The sequence below is a fragment of the Anoplolepis gracilipes genome, unplaced genomic scaffold, assembly GCF_047496725.1.
Source record: "Anoplolepis gracilipes unplaced genomic scaffold, ASM4749672v1 Contig19, whole genome shotgun sequence".
Lineage (NCBI taxonomy): Eukaryota > Metazoa > Arthropoda > Insecta > Hymenoptera > Formicidae > Anoplolepis > Anoplolepis gracilipes.
The window spans coordinates 1,760,761-1,779,704 of NW_027328667.1; the positions used below are offsets into that span (position 1 = coordinate 1,760,761).

The window sequence follows — 18,944 nt, forward strand, 5'->3', positions numbered from 1 at the left end:
TCAAAGCGAAAATTTTTTATAGGAACCTTATATTGGATGAGTCTTGAAGTAATTTCAAGGTAATTTATAAATTTATATTACTTTTAAGATTGAATGATATAAATTTTATTTTTTTACTCTTTCATTTTTAAATCATTATTAATTAGTAATATATTAGAATTAGTATAAAAAGATTAAATTTTAATGGAATACAGATTATAAAATATAAAAGAATAATTTTATCATGTTCTATAAAAGTTGACATTTTCTTAAAAACGTGAACTAAAGGATAGTTTCTATCGACTAGCGTTTTAAGTATTATGGTTAATTATATATGTTTAATAAATATATAACACATTTATTTTATTACATAATTAATGTATTGATAATATTTAATTTATAGGGTTCAGTTGTAATGGTATCGAGAAAACATCAAGTGAACTAAAATATGTTCTTGCACAAGTTCATAGTCTCGAGAGTAAAGCTGTCGGATTTTGGTTTTTGTGCTCAAGTCTTAAGAATGACTGAAGTGATAATTTCTTATGAGAACCTTATATCGAATGAGTCCTTAAGTAATTTCAAGGTAATTTACACATTTATATAACTTACTTTCAAGATTGAATGATGTAAACTTTATTTTTTTATTCTTTTTCATTTTTAAATCATTATTAATTAATAATATAATAGAATCACTAGAAAGGTTAAATTTTAATGCAACATAGATTATAAATACAAAATGTCGTATAAGATATTCAGTTTGATATATATATATATATATATATATATATATATATATATATATATATATAATTCTTAGTTTTATATTAATATATATAATTCTTAGTTTTATTATAAGATAAGGAAGATAAAAAAGAATTAATGGAAATTTTTTTATATGAAAAGTGCATATGTAGTGCATGAAATTCGTCTGTATAGTAATTAATAAAAAATTCGTCATTCTTTTTTTTACAGAAGTCTCATAGCAATAAAGTTTCCATAACAACAAAATAAATAATTAATTTTAATATTTACAGTTATGTATCATTTCTTGTGCACAAGTTGGATTACATAAGATTCTTTTTGAACAAACATCTGGTATTTTAAGTCGTATATTGATGTCGAAAAATAATTCAAAGCAAATTCAAGGTAAATATGTTGAATATATTAATTATTATATTTATATAAAATAATATATTATTAATACATTAATCCCCCAACTGAATACGTGGGTCGTTGGCATCCGATCAAAATAATATTTAAAGTTTGACTTTGCATAGTTGTTAGAAGATCATATAAACATTACTTTCAATTTTTTTTAAATAAAACCTACTTTAATAAAATGTATGTGATCTTAATTATTATTCTATAAATATTATGAACAGAGATATCATGTAAAATTCTGATGTCAGAATTTTTTATTAAGAAACGACAGAAAAATTTACAATTAAATCGTTTGACAAGATATAAGTAACACTCATGTATTGATTTTATGAATAGTGACCGTAATTCAATAACCTTTTTATTGTGTAAAAATGGTGACAGATGTTTCACAGATGATAATGTGTTGTAGTAGATTTTTAAAGTACGTCTACATGAATTATTTACGTATTGTAAACAAATATTAACAATAAATATGTATATTAATAATATATTAACAATATATATGTATATATATATATATAACTGTATATAAACGTATATATTTGTATATATATGTATGCATATATATAACAAATATATTAACAATAAATATGTATATTAATAATATATTAATATTAATATTAATTTTACAGATTTATAATATTAATATATTTTTAATATATATTATTTATATTTATTATTATGTGTTTACAATACGTAAACAATTCATGTAGTCGTAATTTTAAAATCTACAGTATTATAGATCTGTTCGTTTTGATTACACTGACTGTAGTAGTTCAGAGGTTGTTTTTTTTGCTCGCCATTAGAAGGAAAAAGATAACTTGTGAGCCAATGTAGTCAAAACGAGTAGACCTTATGTCATCTGTGAAGCATCTGTCACATCATTTTCACACAATGAAAAGGTTATTAAATTACGGTCGCGATTCATAAAATCGATACGCGAGTGTCACTGATGTCATCTTTTGTCAAACAATTTAGTTGTAAATTTTTTCGACGTTTTTTGAAAAATTCTGACATCAAGGTACTTATTATAAAACTGTTCGAAAACGTTTTCGATCGGAATAATTTCTTTTTCCTTACATACATAATAGAAAATTTAGGGAAAACGAAATTATTCCGATCGGAAACGTTTTCGAATAGTTTCATAATAGGTACTCAGGATTTTACATGATATCTCCGTTCATGATATTTATGGAATATAAATAAATATCATTTTATTATATAATTATTATATAATTATTATATAATTTAAACTCAAGTTTTTAATTAAATTTAACAAGAACTCAATCGGCTTGTTATTACCGTACATTTATTTATGAGGGCTTACTTATTTCTTAAATGATGAGTGTTAATATATATGTATATAATTATTTTAGATATAAATAAATCAAAGGAACAAAAAACTGATGCTAAAGGAACGAAACGAATTGTAAAAGAGAATGAAGTGGATGCAAATGAAATGGATACAAGCGATGTATTACAAACGTCAAATTTTAGTAAATTTATGGAGTAAGTTATTTTATTTTATTTTTATAATTATACAGGGTGATATAAGGATGATCAGAATGATATGGGGACTAAATTCGTATACAGGTAGAGCGGACCAAATTGAATCGAAAAGTCCTGTACCATTTTGCAATATTTGCAATAGGTAACAAGTTATTAATTATTAAAAATCGCCGTATTAGTCCAGACTACTGTCAAATGTAAGCGCGCGGTAAGATGCGACCGCCCAACGATTGAGGTTGATAGGGTTCTTATATATTTGTAATAAACATTACCGCTTGTAATGAATAACTTCTCGCATGCCTAGCAAATTCGATCATCGAATAGCCGCATCTTATTGTGCGTTTGTATTTGATAATACGGTGATTTTTTATAATTTGTTAACTATTGCAAAAATTGCAAAATGATAGAGGACTTTTCAATTTAGTTTTGTCCGCTTTACCTGCACACAAATTTAGTTCCAATCATTTTAGGACATATATTGTACATCATTTTATACAACATATTTTAATGTTTGATATTTATATTTTGTTTGTTAATTTATAGATCATCGAATAATAGACAAGATATTATGGTTACAAATAAAAACGATGAAATGGAAATGATTTCTTTTGCAACAGATGAGATGTTAGAATCAGTTCAACTTGAGGACTCCACTGTGTAAGTTTTTTACTTTTAATTCAAAGTATAAAAAATACACATGTATTTTTTTTCAATCACTAATTTATTTAAGGGAAAAAATTAATAACAGATGACAAATCGATAAACGTGTATGTTTAGTTATGGGTCTGAACACTCGAGTTCTATGCTATATTATTCAAATTTTAATCATTTATAATTCAAAAACTATTGTAGTCTTAACATTTTTATATTAGAAATTTTTATTCTATTTTACTTTTAGAATACACTAATAAAATATTGTACAAAGGTTGTGAGATGTCTTATAAATATATGTATATACATACATTTAAATTTTTTAATATTTTGAAAAGTAAAAATTATTTTAAAATCTTTTTTAGAGAGGTTATTGGTTTCATTGATGAGATTGATGGTCCGAAAATTGTTGGTAAAGCACAAAACTATCGATTGCTAAAATTTATTTTGAACAATAATTGTCGTCATAGAATTCAAGTCGTAGTATGGAATATTGAAATTGAGCGAATTCAGTTTCACATAAAACCAAATCGAGTAAATATATTTAAATATACTTTTTATTCTTATTTAATTAATATACAATAATAATTATATGTATGTTACTTTCTAATCTAATATTATTTTATGTACTTTACAGATTATTCATATTGATGGGGTGAAAGCTAAGAAAACGAAAGTGCCAGAGTTTAATCAAGGAACTCTTCCTTACGAACTTATTATTTGTTCGAATACAATTATTAGTAATTTAGGTTTGTTTGACCTTAAAAAAATTATGCACTCAGTTCAACCTAAGTTGATAGAGCTATCAAATATTCCGAACCATTTGAATTCATGTGTTCGTAAGTAATTTTATTATTATTTTTTCTTTTGCGTCTAAATTTTTTTTATAATTCTCAATATATTACATATAATTTAATATTGTCATATACAGTGCTGGAAAAAAGTTCAGAAATGGTTAAGAATCTTAAAAAGTATTGATTTATTGAAAAAATATTTAACACTACGAAATAGGGTTTTATAAAATCTATCAAATGATATTTATTTGACCTTAAGATGATCTTGAAAAACATGATTCTCGTCAACATAAATATCTTAAATGGAAATCCCTAATTTTTATAACATTCTTGTAGCTTCTCGAGAGTTTTCTAAAATACTATAATAAAGTGTTTTCTCTTATGTATTGGAGTTATAAGGCTTGAACTTTTCAATCTTTTAATATAAAATGTAAAATATTCAATTTTTTTAAATCTTATCTTAATACACGGAATAATGAGATCAATAAATTGGTGTTAAGAAAACACGTAATTGATTACAAAAAATAGGTTGCAATAATTGAGTGTTCCAACTTTCTTTATTTTATGTTAAAAAATTGAAAATTTTAAGGCTTATAACTTCAAAAGTACGTAAAAGAAAAATGTTTTATTATAGTATTTTGGGAAACTCTCAAGCTACAAGAATATGTAATAAAAATTGAGGATTTTTATTTAAGCTTTTTATGTCGACGAAAATTATGTTTTTTACAATCACATCATCTCAAGGTCAAATGAATACTATTATCTAATAGATTTTTTAAGGTTTACTCTATGGTGTTAAACATTTTTTCAATAAATCAATATTTTTAAAATTTTTAACCGTTTCCGAACTTTTTACCAGCACTGTATATAATATTAAGATTATCGAAAGAGCTCCGAATTATTAAATATAAATAAGTAAGTAAGAAAGAGGCAATAGGAGCGAGGAGATGTGAATCATTTCTTACTTACTTATTTATATTTAATAATTCGGAGCTCTTTCGATAATCTTATTATTTTAACGCCGGCGAAAAAATGCGTACCTCTCACTCTTCATACTTTGACAGAGTCAACTTTTTATATGGACCCATAGCGGTAGATTATTTAAAGTCGTGGCTAAAACTTCGTAAGCGGATTATTCTTAACAAGCTAAAAATCAATTTTCTACACAAATGCATGAATTATACTTCCGCCGCATTGCCATAATTTAATAAAAAACAACAACATAACTTTTCTTAACCGCAAATCCCATAACATTTTTACACATTTTAGAAAGAATTTCCTCATGAAGGTGATACGCTTAGAAATCAAAGATTTATACGATTCTGTTAGACTGGCACATAGGAAAATGTTTGAAATTACATATCTAATCCAATTACACACACCGATATCAGTCTATAACCTATTTTTTACATCTCAAAGTCGACCTCTATACACTTATTTCATTAGAGAACGATCCAGACTTAACAAAAAATCTCCGATCATCGCCGACATAGTCCTACAAGATATAGAGGAGAAAGCATTGACGTTATTGAATTTTACCCCTCCCATTTACTTCAGATACGTAGACGACATATTAATATCGGTACCTCCAAAATTTATTGACCAGACATTGACAATTTTTAATTCTTTCCATAACAGAATACAGTTCACTGTGGAAAAAAATGACCACAACAAGATTAACTTTTTAGACCTCACACTCATTTTAACTAATAACCATCTAATATTTGACTGGTACCACAAGAACACGTTCTCGGGTAGATATCTCAATTTCCATTCCCAATATCCTAACAACCAAAAAAGAGGCACTATAATAGGTTTAATTGATAGAGTATTCTTATTATCACATCCCATGTTCCATGAAAAGAATATCAAATTTATAATAAAGATTTTACTGGACAACTCCTATCCAGCCGATTTTATATTCAAAACAATTATCAACCATATAAAGTTTTTAATTAACAATAGACCATCCGACAGAAAATCACAAACACCCAATAATAACTCATACTTCACAATTCCATATTTGCATACAGTAACTGATAAAATAAAGAATGCTCTAAAAGATGTCGACATCAAATTAGCCTACTACAGTATAAACAAAAACAACAAATTTATTAAGACACACAAGGATCCTATTCCTATTACCATGAAAACAAACGTGGTATACAAAATTAATTGTCTAAATTGCGACGCTTCTTATGTTGGTCAAACGGGCAGAAAGCTGAATACTAGGATAAAAGAACATAAAACCAACATAATGAAGCCCAATAACAACAAATCAGTGATCACTGACCACCGCCTAACATACAATTATGACTTTGACTGGGACAATGCACAAATACTAGGACAATGAGCCCTATTACACAAAAAGACTGATATCTGAAATGTTATACATCAAACGACAAATAAACAGCATAAATCTACAAACAGATATAGAATGTTTGCCAGCTATTTACGATGATATAATAAACAAACTGCCTAAGATCTAATGTCACCTATCTAACTCTTTCCATCTTAAATGTATTTTTCGCCCTTGAGCTCATTACCATCTGTACCATCGGCATAACCACACGTTAAACATCAGTTGCGCGATATATATACCATAGATTCAACAACACACAAACGGAATGCATGTCTGTAAGCTTTTTCTGAGTCACCACCATAATACACAAACTAGCGGTAAATAACTTTATGACAAACAGGTATTTATTATACTCATTTTATTAATACAGACTTAACCCCTCAATCTAACTGCATACCTCCCTCGGTCTAGAAACCTCGGAGAATTGCCTCGCGGAATTATTATGCAAGCCGTACAATAAAAGAGCCGAACAAGTTGGATCGTTTTATATATATGTAATTTATACAACTAACATGCGACAAATATGTACAGTGGTTCTAAGGCATTGATCCATTTAATAATGCGAATACGATCACGATTTTTAGTTCACACATTGCTTACGCCTTTATTATGCGATGTTTTCTCAGTAATTTCGTTTTTATCTATTTATAATTCACTTATTTGTTTTATATATTATGCTGAAGAGGATTCAAAACATGAATCGAAACGTTCAGATTTTTATTATAATTTCCGTCATTTTATAGAATGTTACTAATGTACTTAATGTCAATATACCTGCGACACATCACCTATATAAAAAACTTATAATTTTGATTCACATCTCCTCGCTCCTATTGCCTTTTTCTTACTTATTTATGTATATAATATGTTCTAATATTTATGTATGTTTTTTTCTATTACATTTTTTAAAAATAAATACTTTTAATAAATTCTTTAAATAAAATATTTTTTAGTTATACAAGGACATATTAAAACAAGGTTTAATACTCTCTCAAGTAGTTTTAAAACTATTGGAACTGGATCTATTACAGATGGTAATTACAAATTAGAGATCCAAATTGCTCATTATGAAGCTAATGATGGTTTCGAGAAAGGAGAAAATGTGGAAACAAAAGGATATGTGAAACATTCAAGTAAGTATATTAAAAATCTTAATTCTGTAAAAGAATATTGTATTATTTTTTATTGATTTTTATGAATTACATATTTATTTTACAGATGACATCTTTTATCTTGATGTGGAAAAAATTTGTGACATTAAATTAATAAGAGATTAAGTGCACTTATCATTAGCACTATTGTTGCAAGGTACGAAACCTATTATGAAGAGATCTTTTCCAAAGAAGATGGACCTTCCGATTTACCAACTAACAAGATTATTCGTAAATAATTTAAAAAGTATTCGTAATATTTTCAATAAGTTTTTTGTTCTTTATTTTTAGTTTATAAATAATTATTTCTTAATTTAGACTGTCTAAAAATGATATTTATTACTTAATTATTTCAACGGTCTTTGCGAAGCTATCGAATTTACTAATGAGATTTTTTACGGTAACTTGTGTAATAACATATTTTGGTTTATTTGATTTTCTCGATGTCTACCACGTAGATTTAATTCATTCTTTGTTCCGATCGTTTCACTTTTGATCTTTCTTGCTTAATTTAAGTTCTCGTTTATAATATATTTCTAATAAAAATTGTGTATATGTGTTCTTAACACTTCAACATATTAGTTTTTTAAATATACATATGTATATATTCAAAACTATTTTATGTTGTTATGTTTAGAAATAATGTACAACAAGATGTATGTATATGTATAAGATATATTTGTATAGGTATTTATAGAAATTCATTTTTTTTATACAAATTCTAGAAAATTATATTTTATTATATATAAAAATATAGATGTGTAGAAAAAATAGAGTTTTATAATACTTAAGGGGATGCTGGAGTCATCGGCGAACTCATGCGCGATTTTGAGCGCCGCCTTGAAAGAACTAAAAAAAATGTTACCGACACAGTCGGCATGAGAGTGAGCGAGACAGTAGTATGAGCAAGCGAGACAGCAATAAGAGTGAGCGAGACAGCAATAAGAGCGAGCGAGACAGCAATAAGAGCGAGCGAGAGGAGAATAACAGCGTGAAAGGAAAGACTCGAGCTTCGAGTTTTCTCTGCTAGCTGCTATGCCCCTCTCGCTCGCTCCTATTACTGTCTCTTATTACTGTCTTGCTCGCTCCTACTACTGTCTCTTTCGCTCGCTCGCTGAGAGATATTTGTTGTGTGGTAATAGTACACACTAACGCGTATTCTTTGTACATGTGTCGTTTCAAATAATTATAAAGAAACGACTTTTTTTCTCGACCAAAATTTCGTCGCAAGGCTGACAATAATGTAGAAGACGAATAGGCATACACAAAATATGTGTAAATAAATTAAATTTGAGAAATGTGTATAAATATAATATAATGTTATATACTTTCTTTATCATCTCTATATAATAAATATAAAATATATACATACTGAATATATAATTATTTTTATTTTGTATTTTATATACAATATATATATACCATAATCAATAAAATATAATACATGTATAATATACATACATAACTGCATATATTTTTGGAACATGTATTCATTATTTGTGCCATTATTTGTGTCATATGGTTAAAGTGTAAAATAAAGATAACTATATTTTATGTGTAATTGTATTATATTAATTTATTAAATAATTAATTTTGTATTTATCATATAGGTCTGAAATTTAAAAAAAAAGTATATTTTTCTTTAGTTCTTCAATTTTATAAATGTATAGTATTATATATATATATATATATATATGCATATATATTTGTAAAATAAATATTTTATTATATCTGATATCTCTTAAGCACTTTGCATATATCATTTCATCTTGTGTATAGCTTTATTATATCATGGCTTTGCATATGTTAAATATGCAATAAATAGGAACTAAATATATTACAATGTTTAATTTGAGAAATATGTGTATATAACACTGTATATCTAATGTCATATAATTGTCTATTATAAATACAATTAGATATTGAATATAAAATTATTTATATTCAATATCTAATAGTATTTATAATAGACAATTTATTTTCATTTATTTTACATACAGATAAAAATAAGAAAAGTGTATGACATTAGATATACAGTGTTACATACACATATTCTGAAATTAAACATTGTAACATATTTAGTTTTTATTTATTGCATATTTAACATATGCAAAGCCATGATATAATAAAGCTATATACAAGATGAAATGACATATGCAAAGTGCCTAAGAGATATCAGATATAATAAAATATTTATTTCACAAATATATATGCATATGTATATATATATATACATATATACAGAGTGTTTATTTGAAACGTTCCCACCCCTATATTTCGGAAACAGTTCAATTTTCTGAAAAATTGCAAAACACGTGTTAGTAGGTATAATAAGAGAGTTCTAATCCAGGGATCTGAGGGGGGGTGAGGTAAGCGGGGGGGACGAGGCGAGGTACCTCGGCCCTCCCGCACTGACGGGGGGGGAGTCCCCCTCAATCGCGGGGGGGAAGGGGCAAATGCCCCCCCTAGACTGAGGGGAAAGGGGGAGGTACCAAATGCCCACCCCCCCAGATTAAGGGGGGGGTGGTACCAAACATCCCCTGATTTAGAGGGGGAGAGGGGGGGGCATACATATGGTTCCGCACGTGGAGGAAGTGTCCTCTCCGAATGATTGCGGAGGTCTGACGATGAGAGAGAGGAATGTCAACTGTTATAGATAAAATAATCACCCCACTCTGTTTATTCATAATGTATATTTGCAATAAATAATTACGTTCGCAACGCGGTAGAGGGAGACGGTGCGATAGACGTTCGCAACGCGGTAGAGGGAGACGATGCGATAGACGTTCGCAACGCGGTAGAGGGAGAAGGTGCTATAGGCGTTCGCAACGCGGTAGAGGGAGACGATGCGATAGACGTTCGCAATGCGGTAGAGGGAGACGATGCGATAGACGTTCGCAACGCGGTAGAGGGAGACGGTGCGATAGACGTCCGCAACGTGGTAGAGGGAGACGGTGCGATAGACGTTCGCAACGTGGTAGAGGGAGACGGTGCTATAGGCGTTCTATATAGCGTAGGACAAGGAGAGTATGACGTGGTGTGAGAAGGAAAGCGCTGTATGTGTATGACAAGGGAGTGCATGATGATAGGAAAAGGAGGGCATGATGGTAAGAAAAGGAGAGCATGATGGTAGGAAAAGGAGATATGGGTGCGAGAGAAAAGAATAGAGAGGAAGAAGGATAGCGTGTTATGGGGTGCGAGAGAAAGAATAGAGAGGAATGAGGATAGCGGAGGCGCGATAAGACGGAGGCTAAGGCGTACGCGAGAAAAAAGATAATTTTCGCATGTTAAGTTTTTTTTATAATATTATATGTTATCTTATTATCTAATTATATCTAATACAGAAGAAGAAGGATGGGATAGATGAGGAAGGTGGATAAGTAATAAATATATATATATATAAATTTAACATAAATTTTATTTAAAAAGTGTGTATGTGTATACATATAAAGTGTGTGTGTGTGTGTGTGTGTGTGCGTTTGTGCATGTATTAAAATTATTATAATATAAAAAAGAATTAAAATTGTAATAGAAAATTGAAAAAATTAAAATATAAAAAAGAATTAAAATTATAGTAGAAAATTTTAAAAAATTAAAATAATGATCTAGGGATAGCAGCTCTGAAACAGAAAAAACATTTTTTTATTAGTACTTTAAAAATATTTTCTAAAAATGATAAAAATTATAAATACTCACAATCTATTCGGAGTCTCTCTCTCTCTCTCTCTCATCTGACGACCTGGAGTCCTCCTGCAGAGTTTCGGGGAGCCACGGTTCCTCTGTCTCCCACACCTCATACGGAAGCTCACCAAAGAGTTTCCGCAAACAAAGACGATCCTCGTTAAACTGAGGAGTCACCTCCTCGCGCCTCCGGTTCTCGGGAGTGTCACCCATGCGTAACAATAATAGTTTGTTTGGTTTTTACACATAAGTCCTCGGTGTATGTGCGACACTTACACAATAATAATAGTTTTTTTTTATAGTATTCACACAAGTCTTAAATCATGCAAATTGGACACATATTGCAAGGTAAAATTTGAAATAATGGAGTTCGACACTCACTACAAAATAAACCGAGTATTAATGCGTAAATATTAATCGAGTGTTCTCGCACAGCACAAATCTCGTCAAAAAGATACGCCATTCTTATAAAACACGATGTGCAGAAGTATGTTCCATCTGCAGTACAAAAATATATGCAGCACATTCGTGTTAGTTCATTATATGAATTAATATCCGCTAAGTCCAATGCACGATCGATTCTGTCTTCGAAAACACTTTCAGCACTTTCATAATCACTGTCAGCTAAGCGTTGTACTTCAACGTCCAAATCACCCTCTTCGTCAGAATTGTTCATATCAATATCACCATTATTTTCGATAACATCCAAACCGATATTACCAATATTGGCGTTATTGTCATCATCATCACTAGATAGTTCTAAAAGCGGCACTTCAATGTCTGAGTCTTCTTCATCGGAAATTATCATAAAATAATCATCACCATTATTTTCATCCATATTCGGAAGACACACGCGCAACGCATAGATTTACTCGCGACACGAGCACAATTCATAGATTTCTTCGCGACACGAGTACGTAATAAGCTTCTTCTTAGAGCGTATAGGAAAAACTAACCACGCACCACGCGCATTTATCTCAAATATATACACGGGATCCCATATCTCATCTCTCTCTAAATAGAGTATCTCTTTTTAAATAGACTATGCATATGATCCTATGAGAGGTAAACGTCTTTGTTTGACTGAGACTAAGAGAGCGCGAGGAGGAGGAGGAGGAAGAGTCGTAGAATAAAATAGTGTGAAGAGAAACATTAATGTTAATAATAATTTTTTATTTTTTATTTGTTACAAGTATCATAAAGTATATCATTTATAGCACACGCCAACAATTCGCAATCTACGAGTGATCCGCTATCGAACGCGTCACTCTCGCGAATCGCTTTCACAGCATCATTTACATCAGTAATATTGTTTCGTTGCAAGACGTTACAAAATTGTTTAAATTTTTCATTCACGAAATGTGTATTTTGACACAACCATGAATGCATATGATCGATGCAATCTTCAAAATCGAATAAATGTAATAATGTTTGAGGTTGCATATACAAAGATTTATTAGATAATGTTAATTTAATAATTCTCGATCCGTTTAATGCGATCATTTGGATAGATAGATCACAGATCCATAATGGTTGACTTTCAGTCGATTGTACATGTCGTTCAATGTCTGCACGTTTCTGCATCAATGAGTGCCAGAGTACGATAGGCAATACTAATCGATTACCTCGGTTGTCACCAAGTATCAATTCGACATACGACATAGCTCCAACGCTTATTCCAATCTCCAAATATTTGTAAGATGTCGGGGTTAAGATATACCTTCTTCCAAGTATGCAAACCGCACGACGAGATGAAACGCTATATAAAATATTAAAATATATATTAAAAAAATAATATTTAGAAAATAATTTTTAGGAAATAATATTTAGAAAATAATTGAAACTTACATGTTCTTTGATTGAATTTCACCGTTCTCAATCGGAATGTAAAAATTCATCTTGCTGGTTTCTTTTGTGGAGCACATTTTTTTAGCACAACCTTATGCACGGACAACTGATGCGATACTAAACTATTGAAAGTACTGCGATCAATTTGTAATATCGCAAAACGTAATGAGGAGGGGAGTATTTGTGACGTAATTTTGCAAGCGCCAATGTAAGGCTGCTAGAAATTATTAAAAATCGCGTCCCCACGTGCTTTCTCGAGCGCCGTGTGTGGCCACCGTATGATGAAATCTAATCAAATGTATACGACGATTGAAATATTCGGTTACAAATGTATAAGACAAAGCGTGAGATAAAATTTTTGGCTAAATGATAACATAAACAGACCGTCGACGGTACGGATGTTTGCGCTAAAGAATAACGCACCGACAGTACGAATGTTTGCGCTAAAGAATAACGTGTCGCATAGTGGGTGGACATTACCATGTATATTTAATTTGATTATAAATAATAAATATAATCCTATGCGGAGAGGATGTCATATTATATTACACCACGAAATATGCGTGAGATAAAGAGACGTGATATTATAGAAATGACGGATGTTTATACAAAAGAATAACGTTTTCGCAATGTGAAAAGAATATAACGATTAGATATAAATCAGAACGGAGAGTCACATCTCGCCATTATTGTCGAAGCTTGCACGAGTGTACCTTATATGTAAAAAAAAAAAAAAATGGAGCAGGTTTTAACGCATCAATCCACCTTGATAAATTCGGTTGAGGAGTACTTTGCGTGGGAGGTGCGATGCGATGATTATATCAAGTCGTTGGAAGAGCAGAGTCGAATTAAACGACCGCGAATATCGATCGGATATCGACAATTGTTGATCGCAAAGATCGCGCGACTCGAAGGACTGAAAAATGCGTTGCGTAAACGTTTCGTACACGCGGGTGCCGGACACAGCGCGCATCAAGCTGCACTATTTTGGCGAGAAATTGATACAGCGTTCGAGAACCGTATATCGACTGGTGCGATAATCAATAGCAATTATATCGAACCTCGCCAGTTTCTCGAAGACGCGAGTGATATCGTGCTCGAACATGTGCGAGACGCTATCGAAACACACTGCAGTGTGAAAGTGAATACTATGTTTAACGGTGAGTTTGTGGCGGGTGAAAAGCACAACGATAAAAGTGTAAGTACAAAAAACTGTGAACTATTTCGTACATCTGATTTACGCGAATGGTACGAGCAACGTGTTATCGAGCCCACTTTAGCATCTCTCGAAGAATTTCAAGAACGTGATAGTGGGTGGGCATTATCGCGTATACATAATTTGACTGTAAATATAAATAAATATAATCCTATGCGTGCGGGATGTCATATTATATTACCGCGAAAGATAATGATGAAGCGAGCGATAGTTAACGTGCGATCCGAAGACAATGCATGTTTCGCATGGGCAGTGACTGCTGCTATGTATCCCGCTGAAAGAAGGGTTGAACGAGAATTATCGTACCCGCGTTACACGGATGTGCTAAATCTTCGAGACATTGAGTTTCCAGTGACTCTTAATCAAATTAAAAAGTTTGAAATTAACAACAATATTTCAATCAATGTGTATACCATCGAAAACGAAAATATTGTTCCTATTCGTCTTTCGGAGCAAAAGAGGGACAAGCACGCCAATTTGCTCTACATTCAAGATGCGCAAGATATCGGACATTTCGCGTGGATCAAGAATTTATCGCGACTCGTGAGTTCGCAACTCAATAAACACAATGGACAAAAATATATCTGTGATCGGTATGTATATTTAATATTATTGATTTTTTTCAAAATAAATATATAATTATTATTTCTATTTTTTATAAATGTTAAAATATATATATATATATATATATATATATATATATATATAATTATTATTTCTTTTTTATAGATGTCTACATTATTTTTATTCGAATGAGAAACTACAGTCACATACTGTAGACTGCGGGAAGATGAATGATTGCGCTATTCGATTACCGAGCGATAAAGATAAGTGGCTCGCTTTTAACAACTATAACAGGAAGGAGCAGGTTCCTTTCGTCGTGTATGCCGACCTGGAATGTGTTTTGAGAAAGACGTACAAAGAAGAAGAAGCAGAAAAAAATTTATACCAGCATCATCAAGTGTTTAGTATCGCTTATTATGTACATTGCTCGTACGATAATTCGTTGTCCGCGTATCATTCTCATCGCGAAGCCAATTGCGTCGCATGGTTTGCTGAAGAATTAAAAAATTTAGCAACGAGCGTGAAAACAATTTTATCTACAAATCTTCCCATAATAAATTTGACGCGTGAAGAATTGGAAAAGTTTAACAGCGCTACTCAATGTCACATATGTGAGAAATCATTCGTGGAAGACGATACGCGCGTACACGATCATTGCCACCTCACTGGGCGGTACAGAGGTCCCGCGCATTCAAATTGCAATCTAAATTATAAGGAATCCTTTTATATTCCAATTATTTTCCACAATTTATCCGGTTACGATTCACATTTTATAATCGAGGAAATAGCTACAGCGTTCGAAGGAAGAATCGATCTACTTCCGATAACTAAAGAAAAATACGTTTCATTTACGAAAGATGTTAAACTTACGGAAGACAATTCGCGAAATCACATTAAATTACGTTTCATCGATTCTTTTAAATTTCTCACAACAAGTCTCAACAAATTAGCATCTTTTCTCAGTAAAGATAAATTAAAAATTTTACAATCTGAATATCAAAATTTGCAGGTAGAAGACTTTGATCTGTTAACGCGAAAAGGTGTCTTTCCGTACGAATATATCGATTGTGTAGATAAATTGCACGATACAGGTTTACCTCCGCGCGAATTATTTTACAGTTCCTTGACCGATGACACAGTATCCGAGAGCGATTACGCGCACGCCGAGACTGTTTGGAACCGATTCTCCATTAGAACGCTAGGCGAATATAGCGATCTATATTTAAAAATCGATGTCTTGTTATTAGGCGATGTTTTTGAAAATTTTCGTGACAATTGTATCAAGAGTTACGGGCTCGACCCTGCGCATTATTATACTCTGCCTGGATACACGTGGGATGCCATGTTGAAGCATACAAATATTAAGTTTGAATTGCTCACTGACATCGATATGGTAATGTTTATAGAACGAGGTATACGCGGTGGTTTGAGTCAATGTTCCAACAGATACGCGCATGCTAATAACAAGTACATGCAGTCATACGAGCCATTGAAACCGTCATCGTATCTAATGTATTTCGATGTAAATAATTTATACGGATGGGCAATGTGTCAACCTTTGCCTTACGCTAGTTTTCAATGGGTCGACAATATATACAATTTTGATCTATCATCGATCGCGTCCGATTCGCCTACAGGCTATATCCTCGAAGTCGATCTCGAGTACCCGCAACATCTTCACGACGCGCATACTGACTTACCGTTTTGTCCGACGCGTGACAAACCACCCGACAAGAGAGAGAACAAGTTGCTAGCGACCTTATACGATAAGAAACGATACGTAATACACTACCGCAATCTGCAGCAATGTACGCGACACGGTCTTCGCGTTACAAAAATTCATCGCATATTACAATTCGCGCAATCTCCATGGTTACGTACATATATTGAATTAAACACGCAATTTAGAACAATGGCGAAAAATGATTTTGAAAAGAATTTATACAAATTAATGAATAATGCAGTTTTCGGCAAAACGATGGAAAATGTGCGCAATCGCGTAGATGTAAAACTTATAACAAAATGGGACGATAGGTACGGCGCAGAGGCAATGATCGCGAAACCAAATTTTCATAGCAGGAGCGTTTTTTCGGAAAATTTAATCGCTGTGGAATTGCGTAGACTCGAGGTGAAGTTTTACAAACCAATCTATGTAGGTATGTGTATACTTGATGTATCCAAGATGTGTTTGTACGAATTTCATGACGATTACATGATTCCAATGTATAAAGAAAAATGTAAAGTCATGTACACCGACACGGATAGTCTCATATATCACATTGAGTGCGAAGACGTGTACGAGAATATGAAGCGCGACATCGGCAAGTTCGACACGAGCGACTATGCGATAGACAATGCGTACGGTATACCGCTCGTGAATAAAAAGGTACCGGGTCTGATGAAGGATGAAAACAACGGTATGATAATGACAGAATTTGTCGGGCTTAGAGCAAAAATGTATGCGCTAAAAATAGATGGTAAAAAGGATACGAAAAAGGTAAAAGGTGTCAAGAATAGCGTCGTCGCGAAAACGATAACATTTGACGATTACATGCAGTGTTTGAACGAAGGAATTGAAATGACGCGACAGCAATCGAGTATAAGATCAAAAATGCATAAAGTATATACCATGCGGCAGAAAAAAATTGCTCTAAGTCCACACGATGATAAACGGTATATAATACCTAAAAGTATCGATACGCTACCATGGGGGCATTACAGAATACCGTTGTAAAAAAGAAAAAAAGTGTATATATTTGAATATTATATATATTTATATATGTAAACTTTATATAATATTTGTTATATTTTTATAATACATTATTTTTATGTATCCAAGAATTCCGTGAACTATCGAATCCCAACCATTTCACAAAAACTTCATCCCCTCTCTTCTTCAATATCTTTTCCACAAGATATATATCGGGATTAGCAACGCGTTGTAGTTCGTATTCGTAAAATCCACCGGCGACGGGATTTCCGCGCGAATCTTTTAATATATATGTCACGGGATTAGTTTTCTGTATCTTAACAATTTCAAACACTTCGGTGGTCCAATTTGGTGTGTAGCCTTTTTCGAATAAAGTCTTGAATTTACTCACGCGCACCGAATCGCCTATTTTAAATTTCGCCAGCGCCGCAATCTTTACGTTGCTGTACACCGTATGTAAAAGTTTCTCCGCGACGGCTGGAGTAACATCGACAGGTCTCATACCGATAGTGCGATGTTTTTGCGTGTTGTACTCTTCAACGAGTCTCGATAGTTCGTCGATTCACTTGTAGTTTCCATTGAGCGTAAACATTTTCCACATTTTATTCTTCAAAGTACGATTGAAGCGTTCCACGATCGAGGCTTTCATGACGGAATATGTCGAATAATGATTAATATCGTGTTTCTTCATGAGGTTTTGTACATTTGCATTGTAAAATTCTTTTCCTTGATCGGTTTGAAAATTTTTCGGGCATCTCGCATCGTCTCGAATTATCTCCGCAATCGCATCGGTTGTCTCGTTTCCACCTTTACTCTTGAGCGGTACGACCCACGCATACTTGCTCAACACATCGATAACAGTGAGTATGTAATTGTATCCCTTGTTGACTCGAACATACGGACGCATCTCGACGATGTCGGCTTGCCACAGATCATCGTATCCCCGCACTATGACGTGTCTTCGGGGAAAATTTTTTCTCGCTGGCGCGTGCAGCTCGTTTACCAACTGCCGTCTCTCCAAACTATGTTGATTCTTTGCTTTGTCAGTTTTTCTCGATGGTTGTTTGTTGTTTGCTTTTTTATCACTCATTTTTCGTTTATCGTCCTTTAAGAGCCGTTCTTTAAGTTCCGTTTTTTCTATGTTTTTTATTTTTTCACGTTTTCTGATCCGTTCTTAATCCGTTCTTGCGTTGTTCACCGCCGTCCTTCATCCATTCGAAAATCGTTCTTGACCCGTTCGCAGCCTTTTTCACAGTCGTTTTTGACTCGTTCGTAGCCGCTTTTGACCCGTTCGTAGCCTCGTTCACAGACGTCTTTC

General features: G+C 32.2%; 3 protein-coding genes across 3 annotated transcripts; all 3 read left to right on the forward strand.

The window, feature by feature from the left end:
• Nucleotides 1-993: 993 nt before the first annotated feature.
• On the forward strand, nt 994-7,733 carry LOC140675600 (uncharacterized). Its single transcript, XM_072910180.1, has 7 exons — nt 994-1,125; nt 2,517-2,649; nt 3,193-3,306; nt 3,666-3,834; nt 3,938-4,049; nt 7,410-7,589; nt 7,675-7,733. The coding sequence occupies exons 1-7, from the start codon at nt 1,095-1,097 to the stop codon at nt 7,731-7,733; spliced, it is 798 nt and encodes a 265-aa protein (XP_072766281.1). The 5' UTR covers nt 994-1,094.
• A 6,423-nt stretch (nt 7,734-14,156) lies between these two features.
• On the forward strand, nt 14,157-16,409 carry LOC140675601 (uncharacterized). Its single transcript, XM_072910182.1, has 3 exons — nt 14,157-14,945; nt 15,082-15,402; nt 16,385-16,409. The coding sequence occupies exons 1-3, from the start codon at nt 14,287-14,289 to the stop codon at nt 16,407-16,409; spliced, it is 1,005 nt and encodes a 334-aa protein (XP_072766283.1). The 5' UTR covers nt 14,157-14,286.
• Nucleotides 16,410-17,127: 718 nt separating this feature from the next.
• Nucleotides 17,128-17,650, forward strand: LOC140675535 (uncharacterized). The gene has a single exon (XM_072910129.1). The coding sequence runs from the start codon at nt 17,129-17,131 to the stop codon at nt 17,648-17,650; it is 522 nt and encodes a 173-aa protein (XP_072766230.1). The 5' UTR covers nt 17,128.
• Nucleotides 17,651-18,944: the final 1,294 nt, after the last annotated feature.

What these genes read in the sequence shown, in the direction of transcription:
- LOC140675600 (XM_072910180.1), top strand. Translation starts at nt 1,095, where the DNA reads ATGTCGAAAAATAATTCAAAGCAAATTCAAG. An exon ending in AATTTTAGTAAATTTATGGA is followed by an intron (nt 2,650 to 3,192) that starts GTAAGTTATTTT and finishes GTTAATTTATAG; the next exon opens with ATCATCGAATAATAGACAAG. An exon ending in TACAATTATTAGTAATTTAG is followed by an intron (nt 4,050 to 7,409) that starts GTTTGTTTGACC and finishes AATATTTTTTAG; the next exon opens with TTATACAAGGACATATTAAA.
- LOC140675601 (XM_072910182.1), top strand. Translation starts at nt 14,287, where the DNA reads ATGTTTAACGGTGAGTTTGTGGCGGGTGAAAAGCACAACGATAAAAGT. An exon ending in CAAAAATATATCTGTGATCG is followed by an intron (nt 14,946 to 15,081) that starts GTATGTATATTT and finishes TCTTTTTTATAG; the next exon opens with ATGTCTACATTATTTTTATT. An exon ending in GAAGCCAATTGCGTCGCATG is followed by an intron (nt 15,403 to 16,384) that starts GTTTGCTGAAGA and finishes GCTAATAACAAG; the next exon opens with TACATGCAGTCATACGAGCC.
- LOC140675535 (XM_072910129.1), top strand. Translation starts at nt 17,129, where the DNA reads ATGATTCCAATGTATAAAGAAAAATGTAAAGTCATGTACACCGACACG.